We start from the raw sequence: 22305 nt of genomic DNA, 5'->3' as shown, positions 1-22305 counted from the left end.
AAAGCCCAATTTTTCAATAGGAGGTGCTTCTCAGTACTTTTGCCATTAATGTAGGTGTGGAATACATTTTCTCTTGAAAGTTTTCTGGTGTGAATTGCTGATCTCTCCCTATCTCTTTACTTGCTCCCCTTTCCCCTCTATATTGACCTTTCCTCAATCCCATGTATTTAGGGAAAAAAGCACAGCCCAGATTTCTGCTAAATACAACTCCGTATTGTTGTCTCCATCTCAGAGAGCAAAACAGCCCTTACCTGCTAGATATGGTTCTTTGTTGAGTGGTAAAGACAATGCAAAACAAGAGCCAAGGTGGGTGATGATTAGGGATTTGTCTGCATCTACATCTCTGCCTCCATTTAAAGTGTAAACTGGATTTTATATTGCATGCACTATCTCATGGACCATCACCACCCTTGCTGAACAAGGGTTAATTCTGTAAATAAAGATGTATTTCTGAGTTTTTAGTTCAACAGATACTTGAAATAGGCCAAATAATACAGTAGAAACATAAACTTTGGAGTCTGCAGGCCTGAGTTCACATGCCAGCTCTACAACTGAATATCTGAGAACATAAGAAAAGTATTTAATTTCTCAACTTCAGGTTCATGTAAAAAGAGGAGACATTGTTTCCTACTTAATGGCTTGTTGGGAGGAGTAAATGAAAGAACACGTGTGAGATGCATTGCAAAGATCTGGCATGGAGTACATATTTAGTATTTGTTAATGCCATTGGCTTCTCTCATGTGCTCACTCACACCAGACACTGGGTTAAAGGTAAATAAGACATAGCCTGCATCCCTAGAAACTTCTTTTTGTGTCTGTGTTTTTCTAGGTTGTCCCTTTTTCTTTATTTCTGTTCCTTGGTATTTAAAGCTAATTTTAACATTCTCTCGTCATCAGAATTTTTTCCACATGCGATTTTCATTCCTTTTGATAATTGTACCATGGAATAAGTGGATTATAACAAGTAATTATGACCTTGATTGTCCACCAAGGAGTACTGTCCCAGATTCAGAGGAGAAACCCCCTCTGCCACACCTTCATACTCCACTGTGAACGTACAGTTTAGCAAGGAGGGCAAGACATACAATGAAACAGTGACCTCAGTTTGAGATTATTTGTAAGAAAATGCTGGAGTGAGTTCTACATATAATAAAGGGGGTAAAGAATAATATGGGCTGGAGTCTTTAAGAATAGCTTCAAAGAGAAAAACATATTAAAATAAGGGTAGATGTAAAAATGTATAGAAGGCTGCCTTGATAGAGCCTGACAAGTGAGGGTCAGGCAGATCTGAGCTTTAATGTCAGCAGCCCTGCCACAGAACATGAATTTGGTCAAGTTACTTGCCATAAGCTTTGGCTTCATCATCCATCAGGTAGTGATAATAATATCTCCCACATAGAGTTTGTGAACATGGAAACAGAGAATTGCTGTACAGTATTGTCTTTAAATGGTAAAAAAAAATTTTAATATTTATTATTTTACCTCAGAATTCTTGTATTGTTAGAAGGATGCAAGGTTACCCTGTTATTTGCCTAATCAAATCATAAATAGGAAAGCAAAATTAGTGCAAATGATTTCTGATAAACATAAATGTAAAATATAAATGGCTTATAAACTACCTGCTACTTATGATTATGCATTTGATGTTTATAAATTGCCTGCTATTTATGACTATCCATTTGATGTTGATTCAATTTGAAATCTTAATGAACCATTTTTCTCCTATGGTAAAATGTAAAATGTCTTTTCCGTGCAGAAAAAAAGGATAGATGACCCTTAATCTGAAAGCACTCAGGGCATGAGAAATTTGGTTATGGTTATATGTTTTACACACACACACACACACACACACACACACACACACACTTAAAGAATTTAGTATTATGTTTCATATTTATTATTGTTATGTATGTCTTTTATACCCTTTTTTATGTTTGTTTTCCACTTTTTTCTTTTCTTTTTTTTTTTGTAGCTTTATTGAGATAGAATTGACATATAACATTGTATAAGTTTAAGGTATACAATGTGATGATTTGATACAGTTTTTTGTGCAAAATAATTACCACAGTAAGGTTAGTTAACACATCCATAAACTGGTATAATTACAATTGTGTATGTGTGTGTTGAGAACGTTTAATATCTACTCTTACAACTTTCAAATATATAATACAGTGTTGTTAACTGTAGTCGCCAAAATGAAGATTAGATCCTCAGAACTTATGCCTCTTATAACTGGAAGCTTGTACCTTCTGACCAGCATGTCCCCATTTTCCCCACATTCCAGCCCCTAGCAACCACCACTTCACTCTGTTTCTATTTTGACCTTTTTTTTTAGATTCCACATATAAGTGAGATCATACAGTATTTGTGTTTCTCTGTCTGACTCATTTCACTTAGCATAATGCTCTCCAGGTCCTTCCATATTGTTACAAAAGGCAGAATTTCCTTCTTTTCTATGGCTAAATAATATTCCATTGTATTTATATACCACATTTTCTTTATCCATTCATCCATCTATAGACACTTCAGTTATTTCTGTGTCTTGGCTATTGTGAATATAATGCAGCCATGAATATAGGGGTGCAGATGTCTCTTTAAGACAGTGATTTCATTTCCTTTGGATGTATATGCAGATGTGGACTTACTGGATTATATGGTAGTTCTATTTTTAATTTTTGTTTTTTTGTGGTTCGCGGGCCTCTCACTGTTGTGGCCTCTCCCGTTGCGGAGCACAGGCTCTGGACGCGCAGGCTCAGCGCCCATGGCTCACAGGCCCAGCCGCTCCGTGGCATGTGGGATCTTCCCAGACTGGGGCACGAATCCGTATCCCCTGCACTGGCAGGCGGACTCCCAACCAGTGCGCCACCAGGGAAGCCCTATTTTTATTTTATGAGGAACCTCCATACTGTTTTCCATAGTGACTATACTCATTTACATTCCCACCAACAATGCACTAGGATTCCCTTTTATGATAGCTGTTCTGACAAGTGTGAGGTGATATCTCATTGTAGTTTTAATTTGCATTTCCCTGATAATTAGTGATTTGAGCACCTTTTCATGTACCTGTTGGCCATTTGTGTCTTTGGAAAAAATGTCTACTCAGGTATTTTGCTCATTTTTTAATCAGATTATTTGTTTTTTGCTATTGAGTTGAATGAGTTCCTTATATATTTTGGATATTAACCCCTTATCTAAGTTTTGCAAACATTTTCTTGTAATTCTATAGGCTGCATCCTTCATCCTGTTGATTGTTTCCTTTGCTGTGCAGACGCCATTTAGTTTGATATAGTCCCATTTGTTTATTTTTGCTTTTATTACTTGTGCTTTCGGTGTCATACCCAAAAAATTGTTGCCAAGACCAATGTCAAGAAGCTTTTGCTCTATGCTTTCTTCTAGGAGTTTTACAGTTTCAGATCTTACATTTAAGTCTTTAATTCATTTCAAGTTAAGGTTTGTGAGTGGTGTAAGATAGGGGTCCAGTTTCATTAATTTGCATGTGAATATCCAATTTTCCCAACACCATTTACTGAAAGGACTATTTTTTCCCTGTTGAATATTCTTGGCCCCCTTGTCAAATGTTAGTTGACTGTATATGCATGCTTTTATTTCTGTGCTCTCTGTTCTATTCCATTGGTCTGTGTGTCTGTTTTTATGCCAGTACCATACTGTTTTGATTACTACAGTACTATAATTTGAAATAAGGGAATGCGATGGCTCCAGCTTTGTTATTATTTCTCAGATTGCTTTGGCTATCCAGGGTCTTTTGTGGTTCCATACAAATTTTAGGATTGCTTTTTCCTATTTCTATGAAAAATGCCATTGAAATTCTGACAGGGGTTGCACTAAATCTATAGATCACTTTGGGTAGCATGGACATTTTTCACAATTTAAATTTTTCCAATTCAGGAACATGAGATATCTTTCCATTTATTTGTGTCTTCTTCAATTTCTTTCATCAGTGTCCTGTAGTTTCTAGTGTGCAGATCTTGTGCCTCCTTGGTTACATATTAATATTTGTCAGTTTGGTTGTTCTTTCATAAAACAATACTTATGAGCATATTCTAGGTGCCAGGCACTATTCTAAGCCTGGGGAATGTATCAGTGAACAAGACAGGTGAAGCCCCTGCTCTTGTGATGCATAGATTCCAATAAAGGGAGATAAAAAAGATTTGAAATAGAAATGAATGAAAGGTAGATAGATGGTCAGATAGAGAGATAGATACATACGTACATACATAGGTAGAGATGATGGATGGATATTGTTGATACATGGTAGATAAACAAGGTAATAAGATCGTAAAATAGAAAATGATACACTGTGGAGGTTGAAGAGAGGAAAATATTTTAGCTTGAACTGTCAAAGGATGCTTCTCTGAGGTAGTGATATTCCAACTGAGAGCTGAGTGACAAGAAAGGGACAGCAAAGGGAAACACTTGGACAAGGGACAAGAAAGGGCATAGTCCCTGCCATAAACACCACCTTGGTGTACTAGGAGGACTGACAAACAGCAAGTATGGCAGAGCATACAGAAACAAGAGAATGATAGAGCATAAGGCCAGAGAGTCGGGGTGCAGGGTAGATGATATTTAACCATATGGGCCATGGTGAAGTTGAGATGTAGAAAGAGTGGACATAAAGATTATCAAATCATAATTTTCTCAGGTTAACATTATAGAGTGATGTGTGCCTTCACTCCCTCCCCTTTGCATTCTCCTCACCCTTGCCTTTCCTCTGTGTTCTCACGTATAACACAAAGATATCTTTTGGTAAATTAAATGCACAGCCTTTGGAGGGATTACCGTGTAATTGCACTCATTCAACAGACATGTCTTATCCACATACTGTACACTAGTTGCTCAGAAGGCATATGATGTTAATAATAACAATATTTACAGTAATGCCCAGCATTTAATGAAAATGATTATGTGCCTGTTACATGCACTTTGCATATATTTTGCTTAATCTTCATAAACCTGTACGAGTGCATGCTATCATTACACTCATTTTCAAATGAGGGAATTGAATCACACATGACAAAGTGTAATTCCTGCCCTCAAATAGCTTATAGTTCGTTAGATAGACATACACTTCAGCTAAATGATTCCAGGCTATTATGGTAGGTGTCACCATGGAGATCTGATGGGAACATAGAAGAGAGTGAGGTGAGAAGAACTGAGAACTGTCTTTTCATTTGACACTCATAACCCTGTTGCAAGAGGGAGGTAGAGTGAGTTTCTCAAAGTCACACAACGAGCAAGGGTTGTCTATGGGCTTCTTCCTCCTGACTTATTGCAGTGTCCCGGCTAGCTGCCCCTACTGCCCTTTCCAATGCACAGTCAGCTGTTAAATGTTCAAAGTAGTTTGCTACCTCTTTTTCAGTATCTGCATTTCAAAATCAGACCCTGTAAAGAGTACAATTGTTAATACAAAATAATGCATGGTTATGGGTGACGTGTCACTGTCTGTTGTCATAACTGTGGTGTGTCCATGTGTGTTGGGAGAAGGAGGAGGTGGAAAGGTGTTGGAGGTGGGAGAAAGGCATGTAGAGAGTATGGACATGCCCTTCATATCAATGCATTTTTTTCATAGGATCTGGAATCAGGATCTGAGAGTGGAGCAGATAACACTTCGGTAAATCAGACACAAATAAATCCGTCTTCTAACACCGAGTCCGCTGACCTAACATCTTCCACCTCAGTGGCCAGTTCTGGAACCAAACCCAAGTCTATGGTAAGTTGTTAATTATAACAGTCAGTTTCCACATGAAGTGTTGATTATCTTCAGGTAAGAGTTGATATCTCATCCATTCAGTTTAGAAGAAATACTCTTGGATTCTTAGTTGCAGTGACTTGATAGTACTTAATTAAATACAGCCCAACATACGCTGTTTTTTTGTTTTATAAATGCTTACACAAGTACTTTACTAACATAGGTCATTGTTCCAGAATTATGCAAAATATGGTGTTAAATTTTATTACTGGATACTCAGAACTTGAAAGAACCAAGAATGCAAAATGTAAAGATGATTCTCCCTGTATTATTATTCAGACTAAATGGCTTACCAATGGGAAAATTAATGGATGGATGGATGGATGGATGGATAGATAGATAGATTAAAAAGTAGAGCTATATAAGATCACACACATGATAAGTTTTATGTGGGTATTAAATGACATAGCACATGTCAAGTGCTTAGTGAAATGCTTGGCACAGAAAAAATACTGAAAAGATGTAAGCTACTATTGTTACTATTATGATGCTTCCTAGACTTTACAATGCTACCAGAACAAATGAAAAGGAGAATCCCTACATGTAATAGTATAGCACAGTGACTTGTGAATAGAAGACATTTTCCTTTAAGTAAAAAGTTGAACTGCAACAGGAAAGCAGTATTTGACTCTAAAGGTAACATTTATGGAGGAAGTAATTACTACTTCAAATATCTAAAGTCCCAGCAGCTCCAAAATAACCTTTCCTAGTTTAGTGAAAATCATAGTGTCGTATTATTTTTTAAATGCCCATGTTAGCTTAACACAGAGAAACAAGTTTGGATTGCTTTTCTGCCTGCCTTTAAAATAAAAGGGAAATCTGAAATAAAACTAAAAAGAGAAAACTTGAATTTAAAATGTAGTATGTATGTTCAACTGCAAGAATATCTAGAGTATTTTTGATGGAATAAATATTTATTGAACACCTACGATGTGCCATGTGTTATGCAAGATAAAAAAGACTTGGAGAGCAATAGAAATATATTCTCTGTCTTTAAATATCTCACAGTCTAGCAAGGGAGGGAGGCTTGTAAACAATGAAATGCAATGACATGCTGTATGGTAGTGCTGTATATACAGGAAATAGGAGGAACCAATGACATACTACCCAATGCTATTTTGCGGTACACTGAAAAAATAGGGTCAAAAATAATGTGTGCCAATGGGCAGACTGCAGTGACGTGTTGCTCTTCTTTTCCACAATCGCTAGAGAAGGTTGAAATGCAAAATTCAAATATGAAACTCAACAATCTCATTTTACCATGTTCTTATTAAGGGAAAAGATAAAAGCCTCTTAAGAGTTTTAGCTTGGGGCTTCCCTGGTGGCCCAGTGGTTGAGAGTCCACCTGCCGATGCAGGGGACACGGGTTCGTGCCCCGGTCCGCGAAGATCCCACATGCCGCGGAGTGGCTGGGCCCGTGAGCCATGGCCGCTGAGCCTGCGCGTCCAGAGCCTGTGCTCCGCAACGGGAGAGGCCACAGCGGTGAGAGGCCCGCGTACAGCAAAAAAAAAAAAAAAAAGTTTTAGCTTGAAGGTTTGGGAACAATTGGAGCATTGGCTTTTTGAACACTGGGGACAGGTGTGGGGCTGACATATAAGAAGTAAGTAGAGGGACTTCCCTGGTGGAGCATTGATTCAGAATCCACCTGCCAATGCAGGGGACACAGGTTCGAGCCCTGGTCTGGGAAGATCCCACATGCCACAGAGCAACTAAGCCCGTGTGCCGCAACTACTGAGGCTGCGCTCTAGATCCCGCGAGCCACAACTACTGAGCCCACGTGCCAGTTACTGAACCCCGTGCGCCTAGAGCCCATGCTCTGCAACAAGAGAAGCCACTGCAGTGAGAAGCCTGAGCTCTGCAACGAAGAGTAGCCCCCGCTCGCTGCAACTAGAGAAAGCCCACGCACAGCAACGAAGACCCAATGCAAACAAAAATAAAATAAAGAAATAAATGTATTTTTTTAAAAAAAGAAGTAAGTAGAAAGGAAGGTGAATTCCCTTTTTTAAAGGTATTTATGCTTAAATTAGCTTTTTAAAGCACCTTCTATTGTCCCTAAGAGTGTTCTTTTCACTCTAACATTTATTCTGTGTTCATCTTTTACTTTAGAATAATTACTGTTGGTATCCACTATTTCTCCCTTGAAACATACATATATTAGAGTGTAGTCACCTTATAATTTGTAACCATTGCTACAACTCTGTGTGCAGTTCCTTAGTCTTTTTTCAATGCTCCCATGCTTATAAATGTGGTCAATATATTTCCATTGAGCAATGTACGTATTTTTATGGTAACCATCTTCAGTAAAGTTTTAGAATGAGAAACATAAAACCATCAGTTTTCCTAGGGCTTTAATCCCTTAGAGTACTTTATAATGGGTCCTTTTTCAAATTGTTCGTGTTTTGCCATATCAGTTGACCAAAGTATTCACCCCACAGGCAAAATTAAGAAATAATTAAAATCAGTTGTTGAACAGAAACATATTTTTTCATGCACTGCAAATCAAATATTAACTGAAAAGTTGCCAACTTGGAATAAAATCAGAAGTGAAGATGTATCCAGCTGTTCAGGTGTGACCTGGGCACACGATCACAACTTCGTAGTGATGCCACAACTCACTACTCAGTGAGTGATGAGAATCATTATGCAATTGACTCAGCCTTGAAATACAATATTCCACTTCCAGACACCCAAAACCTATTTAACACATCTTGATCAATACTGCAGGTGGACTTAGACAACTGGAAATGCAACTCTGTTCAGCTACTGAACTCTAATTTAGTCAAATTCTCTAACTGACTACAAGAAGTACCCAGAGGAGAAGAAAACACTCTGCTATCAAAGGCAACTGACTTTTAGGAAATTTCGTAAAGAAAATGACCAATTAAAAAAGTAGCTTGGGAGACTGGGATTGACATATATACACTATTGATACTATGTATAAAACAGGTAACTAATGAGAACCTACTGTATAGCACAGGGAACTCTATTCAGTGCTCTATGGTGACCTAAGTGGGAAGGAAATCCAAAAAAGGGGATATGTGTATACATATAGCTGATTCACTTTGCTGTACAGTAGAAACTAACACAACATTTTAAAACAACTGTACTCCAATAAAGATTAAAAAAAAAAAGTAAGCTTGAAAAACAGGCTTTTGTGTTGGTGGAAGGGCTGCTTTAATATGAGCATGTGTGTGTTTTATTTTTTGCTGGTTTTGGTGTTATTATTATTTTGAGTATTTCCTTTTTACTAAAGTTAGAAAGTAAGTCTTGAGCCATGGATCAATTTTATGTTTTTAGTTTTTCCTGGGTTAAAATATTAGAATGAAGAATTTTACCTATTTTTATGAGATATTAAACAGACACTTTTCCCCTCAATTTGGAGCTTTGGGAATAATGGCAGCCTGGCTACTTTGTGAAAAGAAAGAAAACTCTAGTATCCTACAGAGCTGTTCTTTTCACTATGAACTAAAATTTCAATTTTAATATTAAGTAGAAACATTAAATTCAAAGAACGCCTACTTCTAACATCCACCTAAAATGAACCAGCCTTCTGCTCCATAGTGTCACATTTTTACAGAATGCTTACTTTCATTTCAGAATTATTTAAAGTTACATTTTGATTTGCTGCTATGAACCTATTTATAATGGTGACTGACTACCACAAATATTTGGCTTTCCTTTTGTGTGTAAGGTCTTTGGATTTCTAAGTGCCAACTTTTCAATAAGATTTCTACTTTTATATTTATTATTAGAAGGGGACCAATGAGTAATCTTCAGATTTTTCATAAATACTGTGTATATATCATGCTGAAAATTGAGCATTAAAGTAGATTTCTGAAATGTGTTTGACACAAAAAAATTTAAAAGTTAAAAGGTAGGATATCCACTACCAAAAAACGCATTAGTAAAAACAAGGTCTGGTGCTTAATGCCAAAAATATCATCAATTTCTTTCTTAAATTCTTGGTTTTGTTCCTTTGAGGCAGTCTCATAATGCCTTTCACACTAGACACTTCTGCGAACAACGCACGTGCAGTCATATCATTTTTTATACAGTGCTTTCATTCACTGCAGAGCAATATTCTGACATCCCTCTAACCAGGGTACTCAGTTGCTTGAGTTGTTCCTGCATTAATTAATATAGGGTTGTTACATGAAAGATTTTAAAGCTGGGCACTAAAACCCCACAGGTTTTGTTGTGGTTGTTATTTTTCTTAAAGATACTGATTAGTGTAGGTGGTCATTAAATTAGTATTAATCATACATTTGTGAAGAAAGAGACCAAGGCTGAGATAAGAAAAACAACATATTTTATTTGTAAAATAAGTACTGGAGGAACAGAGAGGGTGTTCTGCTGTGTATAGTAACATCAGCTTCATAGAGAAGACAACCCCACTAGTTGCCATGTGATAGAATTCTAACAACCAGAATGAGAACCTCAATCATTTGGGAACCCCAGCTAGATAGTTTTGAGTGTATCCTAAACTATCTAAAGGAATGTTGGAAGATACTAGCATTCATATCAGAATGTATTGAATGTTGGAATTATAAAATAACCCTCCTTTTAAGATGTTAAAAAACAGCAGAAATTATTAACCTTCATTATAGTAATTGCTACAAGATGAAAAAAGACAAATATATCTTATTCCAGTTCAAGTTGGCAACAGTAGCTCTAATTCCACAGACCGAATACACCCCTAATCTTTTCATCATTACCACCAAAATATCCATGAGATAGATGAGGGTGGAGACAGCAACTCATGGAGGGGGTGGGAGCTGAGGGCAGGCTGAATGCCAGAGACTGCCAACTCCTCCCAAGAATGGTTCAGAGTAAATCCTGCCTAAATGCTGCTGGAGTGTGACCGAAATAAAGCTTCAGGAGTATGTCCTGACTGCAAGGTCATGATCGTTTCTAGATGACTTTAAAAAAGATGGTACTCCAATGCCACAGTCAACCTGATATTTTAGCCTGTTTTACCAACAATTTCAAAAATTGCATGGTCAGTGTAACCTATTGTTGAAGAAAAAAAAAAAATCTCTCAATGTGACTCTGAAACACAACTGTTTATGCTATAGTCAACTTAGTGAGACACTTACATACAGTCTATTATCTTTCTCCCCTCTGGCATGATGGAAGCAAACAATAACTTTTGGGTCTGACATTCACTTGTCGATAGTATTGTCCTCCCTAAAAAGCATAAATATTTTGAAGTAGAGGTAAAAAGGAGGGTGATGACGTTGTGTATGAATTTTGACATTACGTTATTTTTAATGAATGCTGTTAATGTTTAAGTCATTTAAAAACAGGATCTTATTTTTTTCCTTTTTTCACCCAGTGAGATATGGTCTAATCTGCTATGAAACTATAAAATGTTGTTGGCATTAGTCCCAATTATACAGCATATTAAGGAAATTAAGGCTGATTCAAAAAAGAAGAGAAAAACCATCAGAGGTTCCTCATAATTACTTTCAGTGTAAACCAGGTTTTATATCTAAATGCAATCACATATCTCATACATGTGATCATTTAGCTGAAGTCATTATGCTTGTGACATATTAAATGGTAGGCACTAAAATTGAAAAATAGCATGTAGATTCAGGAGTCCAAATCACATTACTCTCAAGTATTTAAAACGCAATTCATACGCAGAATTTTAGTAGGTCCGTATTTTGTTTTACCAGGATATTCTATATTTTTGCTTAAGTGATTATCAGATTTTTTTAACAAAGCTAGTGATTTTCTCTAATGCTGCTCACTATTTAAAACAAAATAAAGGGATAAAACATTGTCTTTTTTACAAATGGGAACTGCAAATACTCCTTTTTACTGAACTCTTGGGGGGAAAATGTTAGGTAACATATAAAATTGACTAGAATTTAAAGAGTATTTCATAATGTCACATATGATAAGTAAAGAAAATAGCATAGTAAAAGGAAAAATGACACACATAGAATTCTTAAAGTTTAGTCTGAAGCATCAAAAAATTTGAATTAGTACAATTTACCACTTTGCAAACAAAAATGTAATGGTCTTAGAAAAATGCCTTTGATTGTAATGCTTTTGAATGTGGCAATTTAATTTTGACATAGCCAAGCAATAACATTAAAGTATGTGGATTTTTAAAGAAGTATTTATTCACTAAGATCCTCTTTGTTTATGAGAAAGAAAAATAAGCCAAATCTTATAGCTTTTTTAAGGAAAATTGAGCCACCAGAGAGCTGGGGAAAAAATGTTTCTAAAAAGGAAATCATTCTGTGATTATTATAATGAGATATTTCTTAGAATTCTGATTCTAAAGTGTAGAGGATTCCATTCACATATTCTGGATTTTGAAATAATAAATATGTAATTCATTAACTTTGGGCTTTGAAAAATAGAAACATTTTTCATAACCATTTGCTTTTCTATTTAAAATTATTCAAAATTCTCTCATTTCTTGTGTTTGAAGATACTGATATCTGTTTCCAATCTATTTACATGTTAACTCATGACAGTCTTGTTTGGGATGGATTTTTTTTTATTATTATTTATTTATTTTGCGGTACTCGGGCCTCTCACTGTTGTGGCCTCTCCCGCTGCGGAGCACAGGCTCTGGACGCGCAGGCTCAGCGGCCATGGCTCATGGGCCCAGCAGCTCCGCAGCACGTGTGATCCTCCCCGACCGGGGCACGAACCCGTGTCCCCTACATCGGCAAGCGGACTCTCAACCACTGTGCCACCAGGAAAGCCCAGGGATGGATTGTTTGATCTCCACAATAACCTCCTCACTTAAGACTTTTCACTCAGAATCTAGGAGTTTGATTGTGCCAAGAATAAGTACAACTTGCATCCAGATATACTGATCCTTAATACTAGAGTCTGAGCACATGATGTTTAAGTAATTTTTTGAGTTGGAAAAATTGTTTTTCTATTTTGTTTGTGTTTCATTTATAATAACCTGGCTAATTAGACGTCTGGAGCAGAACTCCTGCAACCAAAAGAATGATGGGGAAAATGGAACCTAAAAATGAGAGGACAGTAAGAATTGAACAGATTCTGTTAGGGCAAGAAACAGTAAAAAAAATAATAATCTCTGCAACCTAAGATTTGGTCATATGAATAGTACTTTTGTATGTTATCATCATTACAATGAGGAAAATTTAGTTTTTCCATGTGCTGATGTTACTTCTCGAATCCAGCTCATATTTTCATCCAAGAGAAATAACAACTTGCAGTTATTTCTGGGCAATGTAAAATGGCAAGCCAACGGCATGCCACATCACAGCAACCAAGAATATAATTCATAGCATTGAGCAATAATAATAACCCATAAGCCATTTTCACAGAGCTCTCTTCATCTCAAACAGAGTTGTCCCCAAGTTCTAATTATATATTTAGTGTTTCCATTCTTTTTCTGATTCCCTACTTTGATTCTTTGACTGATAACTAATGCTGCCCCTGGCATTTGGTGGCCTCTACCCTCACTTCTTAAAGACAGTTAAAGTCAGTTGAAATGTTTAACTGGGGATTCCGTGTGAATATTCAGTAGATGTTGTACAAAGTTTATACAGAGGGCTTCTGTGACTATAGTTTTGAGCTGTCTACCACATACCAGATTTCTAAATGAAGAAGTAAAAACAGCAACCAAGCATTTGAGTATTCTGAATATCACACATCTAAACAGTTGGTGTTGTAACAAAAATATGAAGTGTCATTTACTCTTTATCTTCACTCTTTATCTTTTTCAAGGCACAATCACTTGAAAAATATCAATATGCTTGATATTCTGCTTATTTAATGAGAATTTTATATGCTAGTTTCTTTTTTTGAATGAATGAATGGTTCATATTCCTTAGATTATTGTTGCCACTCTCACTTTTTAGTGATTCTCTGTTCTTTCCACTGTGACAACTTGGTGTAATCCAGGCAACTTCTGAATTAGTAAACTGCTTCAAAGGAAAATCAATTGACACTCATGAAAACAGCTGTGTCCTTTTTACTGTAGATTGCTTTATCCATTTTATTTTGTTGTTGTTCTGCTGATTCATGTTGAAGGCCCTACCTTTGTATAAATGCTATAGTAATTTACTGAATGGGAATTTACCACATTAGTCATTCTGTGAAATGCAGAGAATCATACAAATAGGCAATAATAACAATAAATCAGTGCTGTTCAGATTGTGCACTCTGGGCACCCCCAGAACTGCCTTCCTCTCCCTGCCCCAGCCAGACTTATTTACCTTTACCCCTTTTATATATTGGCCTTCTGAATAAAATCCTCTTTGATCGATCCATAGCATTAATTTTGTTTAAATCCCAGACTAAACGACTTATACGGGTGAGGAAAACATTGGAGAATTTTTTCTTGGGTCCAGATAGCCTCTGATTTCCAAGAGCATCCTGGCGAAGTTGCCTCCAGAACTTCTCTGTTGCTAGGGCAACAACCTCCGGGTGCCAATAAGAAACAAAGAAAGTGGGAGAGAGAGCAGACTCTGGTTCGGAGCAACTCGACTTAGCCTAGGTCTGGAATTCTGCTGAAGCAGATTATTAAATTCTATATTGCAGACACTGAGCTGTAGATAGATAGTTTTGCATTATTTTTTACTGTCTATTGGGGAGAAAAGTCAGAATTTTAAATAACTTTTAATAGATAAAAACATTTAGAATTCAGAACTAGTAGAATTTCCACTTAAATGTATTTCCTAAGCAAATATTAACTAAGTGTTAAATTTTACAGTTTGAATTTTGTGAATATATCAAAATCGTGCAATTATTTCCCTACTTATAGCACATCTGTAGTTTTTTTCTGTATTAAATACAGTATTATATAACACTATGATGATAGTTCTACAAATATTTTTATCTGAATTTCTAATATCCTCTTATGTAGTTACATAGACTAAAAAGGACTTGTATATTTGTTAAAGAGCAATTTTTTTGTTTCTAATATTGAACTTTTAAAATATTTATTAGAGCACCTTAATTTAATCAGAATGTAAAGAAAAATATTGTTATCCATGTGTAATATAAGTGATGTATTCATGTCCTTATGAAATTATTCTACTTTTTATTAAACAAAAGCCTTTCTAATTAATAATGTAGCTGAACTCTAATACTATTAATATTGTGAACATTAATGTTATAAAACTCAATTCTTTTTTTTTCCCAAAAAACTATAAGAACCCACTATGGCTATGTGTAAGCAGCTGTGCTGGACACTGGGATAGAATTTAAGAAAAAACAGAGGGGGGAAATGACATGATTGGAATCTTTGGAATCAGACTCCGGGACCAGGAATTGGCCGGAGAAGCTTTATTGGTGAGTGTTCTTGGGAGACAGACATGCATAGAAGTGAGGAAGGCAGAACTGGTCAGACAGCAGAGTTGGCTGAGCTGCAATGCAGTAACAGTTGCAGCCTCGGCTAACTCTCTGCAGCTCTCTGGAGCTTGGATGGCCCTTCAGAGCTGTCCCAAATTGAGACAGGGAGGCTGGATCTCTGTATCCCTGCACTCTTAGGCTGCCCCTAGAAACTGATGTAGTCTTGAATGAGGCAGTTCCTGGCTGTCAAGGGCATTTCCCAAAGAGGGAAACAGATGTAACCATTGGCAGCCACTATTCCCAGGAGCAGGGGAATCAGCCCTGGAGGGGGAATCTGGGAGTAGCTCTGCAGTCTCCACCACACATGTCATGGCCTTCACCTTCATGGGGAGCACTCTGTGATGTAAGCAAACACGTGGTTATGAAAAGATGTAATAAGTACCAAATTAAAGTTATACCGAATCTAAGGATTAAATGTTTAAGAAATGTATTAGTTCTGTTAGAGAAGATGGGAACCCTTAGGTAAGACTTCCCAGAGGAAATGACAATGGAATGTGGTCTTTAATAATAACTAAGAGGGCTTCCCTGGTGGCGCAGTGGTTGAGAGTCCGCCTGACGATGCAGGGGACACGGGTTCGTGCCCCGGTCTGGGAGGATCCCACATGCCGCGGAGCGGCTGGGCCCGTGAGCCATGGCCGCTGAGCCTGCGCGTCCGGAGCCTGTGCTCCGCAACGGGAGAGGCCACAACAGTGAGAGGCCCGCGTACCGCAAAAAAAAAAAAAAAATAATAATAATAATAATAATAACTAAGAGTTTCCCAGGTGAGGAAAGGGGAAAAGGAATAGAGTGTAAAAATATCAGAAAACAAAAAAGCAGTCTCCTCACAGCTTATTGGTAATTGAGTAAAGAATGGGGTACATAACTCTACCTGGCAGAAAACGTATCTAGAATAGCCTTTGGGCAAGTTTGTGGATAACTTTCCATGCCCCGTCCAAAAAATCTACTTTAAGGGAAATGCGAGGATGGCTTTTAAATAAGAAAACAAAATGATTTGATTTATGTTTTAAAGAACTAGAACTCCACAAATGCAGGAAAAAATGGAATCAGAGTGTAGGGGCTCTAGGAGACATTGAAAGGAGCTAGGAAGAGCAGATAAACTTTTGTGACAATGATTTAGGCCAGGGGGAGTGATGACCTGAAGGGAACAACAATAAGGAACAGGGAAGATACACTATTGGAGGTAGAACTGATAGGCTTTAAAAACCGAGCTTTTGCAAAAAAGACGAGAGAAAGGAAGGATTAAGTGTGGATTCAAAATTTGTGTCTTGGAAAAGTAATACAACGATAGGGTCGTTGTCTAAGATAAGGAATAAAGAAGCAGAAGTAGGTGTGAGGAGGAAAAGCAGTGTTTTTTCTTTAAATCAACCTTATTAAGATAAAATTTACATACAATAAAATGTACCCATTTTAAGTATACATGCTTCCAGGATGTTTTTGATAATAATGGAAAGAAGGAAAGACGGAGGCTAGCAGAGGAAGTTTTACTGAGGGAAGATTTATCATCTTTTCTTGCACTGTTTAATTTTTTTAGGAATGTAGTCTTGTTAAACATGTACCACCTAATGGAAGAAATCACAAAACAAATTAATTTTTCCACAACAAACACCCATGGCAGCTACTTTTCTCCCTCCCTGCTCAGACAAAAACTTAGGGACTCTCATGGCTCTTTCCAGATATTGTTAAGTAACACAATCATTTTAAATTCCAAAATATGGAATTTTTGGAATACTGCTGTCTTGAATCAGAAATGAAAAAGTTCTGTCCCTATAATAATCAACATTTCAGTCTTCCTTTTCTGTAAGGCTCTCCCTCTCTTCTAGTTTTGTTCTGCTAAGGCAAGTGTCTGCTTGCAGCCAGGGAAGATTGGGGGTGGAGGGTTGGCTTCCTTTTCTAGCTCACCACGTACGTCACTTGCCAGCAGCTGTGTCGGGGAGGTGAAAGGGAGAGGAGCACAGAGAAATCCTCACTGGAAGAGCATGAGTGCTCTGTGGGTCCAGGAGATATTCAAGGATCTCTCACCTGCTGTATCAGTTATCTTTTGCTGTGTGAAATATCATATTTAAACTTTGTGGCTTGAAACATAATTTATTACTTCTCATGGTTTTTAGTAAGTTCGGAATTTGAGAGAAACTCTGGTTTAACTTAGGGTCTTTTATAAGGTTGCAGACAGGTGCCTGCTGGGATGCTGTCATATAATAGCTTTACAGGGGCTTCAAGATCCACTTGTAAATTGACTTATGTGACTGGCAGATGAGTGCTAGAAAATTGGTTCTTCTCTATGTGGGTCTCTCAGTGTGGCTACTTGAGTGTCCTCATGACATGGCACCTGGCTTCCCCCAGAGTGAGTAAAAGAAACCAAGGAAGTCAAACTGGCATGCTTGCCATATTCTGTTGGTCACACAGACCAGCTCTGGTTCATTGTGAAAAGGGACTAAACAAATGCATGTTTACAAAAGTGAAAATTATTGAGGGCCGTTTTGAAAACTGGATACCACAATTTTTCATGTCTCTCCCACATGCAAAGACATTCACCTCCTCCAGACGCCCCCTTAAGACTCATCTCATGACATCTTTGCAAAGTCTGAGGTCTTGTCATATAAATCAGATCCAGGTTCAGATGAGACTCTTCAGGTACAGTTCGTCAAGTACAGCCCCTCAAGTATAGTTCCTCTTGACCTGAAGACATGCGAACACACCCAACATACAATGGTTTGACAGACACAGCAGAACCACTATAAACTCCCCCATTCAAAAAAGGGGAAAATGTGAGGCACTTAGAAGCCACTTGTCTATAGAAAGTCTAAAAAACAGCAGGGCATATGCTTGAGGGTTCTTGGCTGGGAATCATATCTACTACTACGTGGTTTCTGGTTCAGCCTTCTGAGATGCCTTTAGTTCTGCCTTTTGACTCGTTCCTTTTTCTTATGAAATGACCAATGTTTTTGCAGCTGAGCAGTTTTCATCTTGGTTTCTGCCTGTAGAGGGTTGGGAGGTTCATGACCTTCTATTGCTTTTGCACTGTCTCTGAATCTTTTGATCCAAGGTCGAGATGTTTCTACTAGTGCAATCTCTTTAAAACTTTGTACATTTCCTGTTTGTCTTATCAGGGCTCACTCCATTAGACAAAAGCCACACTTACAGATCTCTTCAAGATAAACCTTTCTCTACCTTAGACACCCCTATTGAGGCTTCTGAGAGACAATGCCCTGGTGATTCTTAAAAACTCTATTATTTAATGTAAAGGATCTGTGACATATACCCCAAAAACCCTTGGAGAGCTTTTTGTCTGAACAGTTCTCTGAAGTATTAGCTTAGATATATCTGAGGGCTTTACCTTTAGACCATACTGTCTTGGCTGTAACCTGGATTTGATCTTACCAAGAAACCACTTAATTTTAGCAACATTTATTGTCTGGAGAGACTGGGAAGAAACTTGTCTCTCCCCTTTTGCATTTTAGTATAATAAGAAGTCAGGCAGCACCTTTAACCCAACTTGGAAATCTCCTTAGCTAGATTACTAAGTACCTGAGGTACATTTTCTACTTTCCACATTACTACACAACAGTACTGCTAAACTTTCTGCCACTAGATAGAAAAGATCCCTTTTCTCCTAATAACATTTTCCTTGCTTTCCTTTAAACTATAACTGAAAGTTTCCTCAAAGGCCATCCAGCTTATGCTTATGCAACAGTATCTTTGACGTCCTTTAGTCTTTCAATATCACTCCCCTCATGGTACATCTAGCATTCACCTGCCACCCGAACCCAAAGCCACACCCACATTTTGTCAGTTTTTAGGTTTTTTGTTATAGGAGCACCCCATTCCTAGTGTCAAAATCGGGATTGGTTATCCATTGCTGCATAACAAATCAACCCTAATTTAGTGGCTTAAAACCACAGTGATCATGTGTCGTGTCTCATGGTTTCCATGGACCAGGAATTCAGGAGTAGCCTGTTCACGCAGTTCTGTCTAGTACTGTAGGGCCTCTCATGGGGTTGCAGTCATGTGTTGGCTAAGGATGGAAGATCCACCTCCAAAATGGCTTACTCACATAGCTGGCAAATTGCTTTTTCTTTGCGTGAGTCTCTCCATGAGACAGCCTTAGTGTCCTCACACCATAGCAGCTGGCTTCTCCCAGAGTGAGCAACCTAAAAGACCAAGGCAGAAGCTCCAATGCCTTTTATGAACTAGTTTTGAAAGTCCCACACCATAATGTCTGTTATATTCTATTGGTCGTACAATACTGATCAACGTGGGAGGGGACTAACCAGTGCACGTGGACCAGGAGAAAACGATCATTGGGAGCCATCCTGGACATTAGCTACTGTATCTCTAATTCTCTTAATGTAAACTCTCTTTTCTATTTTTGCAGGTCCCTTATTTTTCCTGCAGCCCCGAGGAATGTAAGGACATTTTTAGCTTCTCCCTGCTAAGGCCAGTTTACACCTCTAGTCAGCCCTCTGAGCAGGTCCTTAAATGATGCCATGTGGTACATCTGAGATCCATAAGAAACACTAACACCACCTTTTCTCTGAGCAGTCTAGGAATTCACCTGATACTAGGACAGCCACTTTTCCTTTGGCTCATCCCCAGCTAGGCAGCCCAAGCAGGTCTTGTCAGGCTCCCGTGGACCCCATGCTGTAGCGACACATATCCTCTCCATGTCTGAAGGATCCCACTGAAGTCCCTTTAACCAGCCTTGAAATTAGAGCAGGCTCCCTACTCACCTTTCCTTATAGGGAAAGATGTGGGAGAGAACTCATAGCACCCCCAGATCTCTCTCCAAAATCACTTTATCCCAAATATCTTCTGATTCCTGATGCTATTAGATTCTTCGGGGGAAATTTTGAGAGTTCTCCAATGCAGTGGTTCCCAACCTTTTTGGCACCGGGGACCGGTTTCGTGGAAGACAATTTTTCAGCAGACCCAGGGTGGGTTGGGGGTGGTGGCGGGGATGGTTCAGGCGGTAATGCGAGTGATGGGGGGATGGGGAGCGTAAGATGTAGCTTTGCTCACTAGCCCGCCGCTCACCTCCTGCTGTGTGGCCCAGTTCCTAACAGGCCGCAGACCGCTATCGGTCTGTGGCCCAGGGGTTGGGGACCCCTGCTCTAATGCTTTCTCCTCCAAATACTTTTTGCAAGATCTACTCTTTTTTTCTGTCTCACAACTCACTTTGATATCGAATCTGTCACCTTAGGGTTTAAATCACAACTTCAATTTTAACATCCTATCACAGGGATCTGTGTCCTGAGCTGTGATTATAACTGCTAGGGAACACATTTCCTCTCTGCTGCTGTCTGAGAGATAAGAACACTGAACAAGATGAAACCACAAATTCAAGGTTATGGTGGTACTTTTTTGTCAGTCACTGAAACTGTATTCAGACAGGACTAAAGATAGGTACACACAACCCAAAATTGAATGAGTACCACTCTTCAGTTCCTCGATAGGCCCAGCTAAAGGCAGAGCTTATAACCCCCAAGGGAGGGAAAAATATTTTAAAATGTGTTTTCTTTAAAAACATTAAGTCAGAACACAGGCTGATCAGGTGACATGTTAAAATATTACAAAATAATTTGTATGTTGACCAACAATTGAGCTGTAGATTAACAAATTTGAACACAATAAAAAAAAACTGATGATGACAGGTTTAAAATGAATAATTGTATTCTTGCAGAGAGAATAAAATGTGTTTAGCAGTTTGCCTAGACTTTCACTTTTTTCTGCTTTGGGGTCTACATGACATAATTTTTTGTCTGTTATGGGGCTTGATTTCTTCTTCTGCTCTAAGTACTGAAGAAACATCCTTCCCATAAGAGTCCATTTCTTGGGAATTGTGTTGGGAAAGAGGTCCAATGCAATGACCAGGGATGGACCCTGCCTGGCCAGGAGTACTGGACGTTCAGTTTGGGGCTGAGCTCTAGAAACTTCAGTAGCTTCTTGGGACAAAGAAGGATGGGTTTCAGTGATAAGTACACCTATTGGGTCTCAAATGGTCAGATCAAGCATGGATGGAGGGAATTAGGTCAGGCTGATTCAGGGGAGTAAAGGAATATATTCTGACAAGGGGGATGCCTGGGCAGCAGGAATAGGCCCCAGGGATACCTGCTTATATTCAGACTCAAGCTGATAGACTATTTTTTAAGCTTTTTGAAGTAGTAGGATACTAGATGTAATTTTTTCTTACGAAATACCTGAAAACTTTCATTAAAATATTGCCATCAAACCAGAAAATAATTATGTGGCAAAAACTATACGATGCCATTTAAAAGCAGGAGGCACAAAATTTAAATCATTTCAGTGTTTTTCATTAGTTACATCATGTATTTATTATTTTTTTTACAATTATGCTAGCATATTTCTGAGTTACATAGAATAAACAACATTACTCACTTAACTGGCTTGAAGAATATTGTCATAGTGAATTGTCCATAATTCCATTTGCTGTATAAATTGCAAGGGACATTACAAGGACATGAGCTGTATGCTCCCCTGTGCATCTTTTCAATTCAATTCAAGTTGTTAGTAAGTTACACATATAAGGGAAGTTCTGTTTCTCTTTCAGGCTGATGTAGGGCTTTTTTCTTCTTTTAAATATTTCTAAATAAATAAATTTACACCTAGATATATAGATAGATAGATAATTCTCCATGGAAGAATGTTTTCATGTTTTTTAAATTATGTTTCCATATAATGCATTTACAGCATACAAGAACATTCCTTCAACCCAAACAGATATTTTGGAGAAAAATTCTAACACATTTAATATCTTTCTGGAACATAAGTTTGAGTTCCATATGTATTATTTTAAGATATTATTTTTACTCCAAGAGAAGTAAAACTACACTACTAACTTAAAGTTCTATCTAGAGGGACTTCCCTGGTGGCACAGTGGTTACGAATCCGCCTGCCAGTGCAGGGGGCACGGGTTCGAGCCCTGGTCCGGGAAGATCCCACATGCCGCGGAGCAACTAAGCCCGCGCACCACAACTACTGAGCCTGTGCTCTAGAGCCCACGAGTCACAACTACTGATGCCTGTGCTCCTAGAGCCCATGCTCTACACAAGAGTAGCCACTACAATGAGAAGCCTGCGCACCACAACGAAGATCCAACACAGCCAAAAATAAATAAATAAAATAAATAAATTCATTTAAAAAATTCTATCTAGAGATAATTA

At 38.1% G+C, this 22305-nt stretch overlaps 1 protein-coding gene across 2 annotated transcripts in view; it reads left to right on the top strand.

Moving 5' to 3' along the window:
- The window catches only part of DLC1 (DLC1 Rho GTPase activating protein), a 387690-nt gene that overhangs the window by 101073 nt on the left and 264312 nt on the right, over positions 1-22305 (top strand). For both annotated transcript variants that reach the window (XM_065899878.1, XM_065899883.1), the window contains one exon: positions 5591-5731. In XM_065899878.1, the coding sequence (XP_065755950.1) occupies positions 5591-5731 (141 nt within the window). The remainder of the gene's footprint in view (positions 1-5590; positions 5732-22305) is intronic.

The sequence above is a fragment of the Phocoena phocoena genome, chromosome 21 (assembly GCF_963924675.1).
Source record: "Phocoena phocoena chromosome 21, mPhoPho1.1, whole genome shotgun sequence".
Lineage (NCBI taxonomy): Eukaryota > Metazoa > Chordata > Mammalia > Artiodactyla > Phocoenidae > Phocoena > Phocoena phocoena.
Note: the sequence above shows the minus strand (reverse complement) of the source record. Positions and strands in the feature narration are given on the sequence as shown.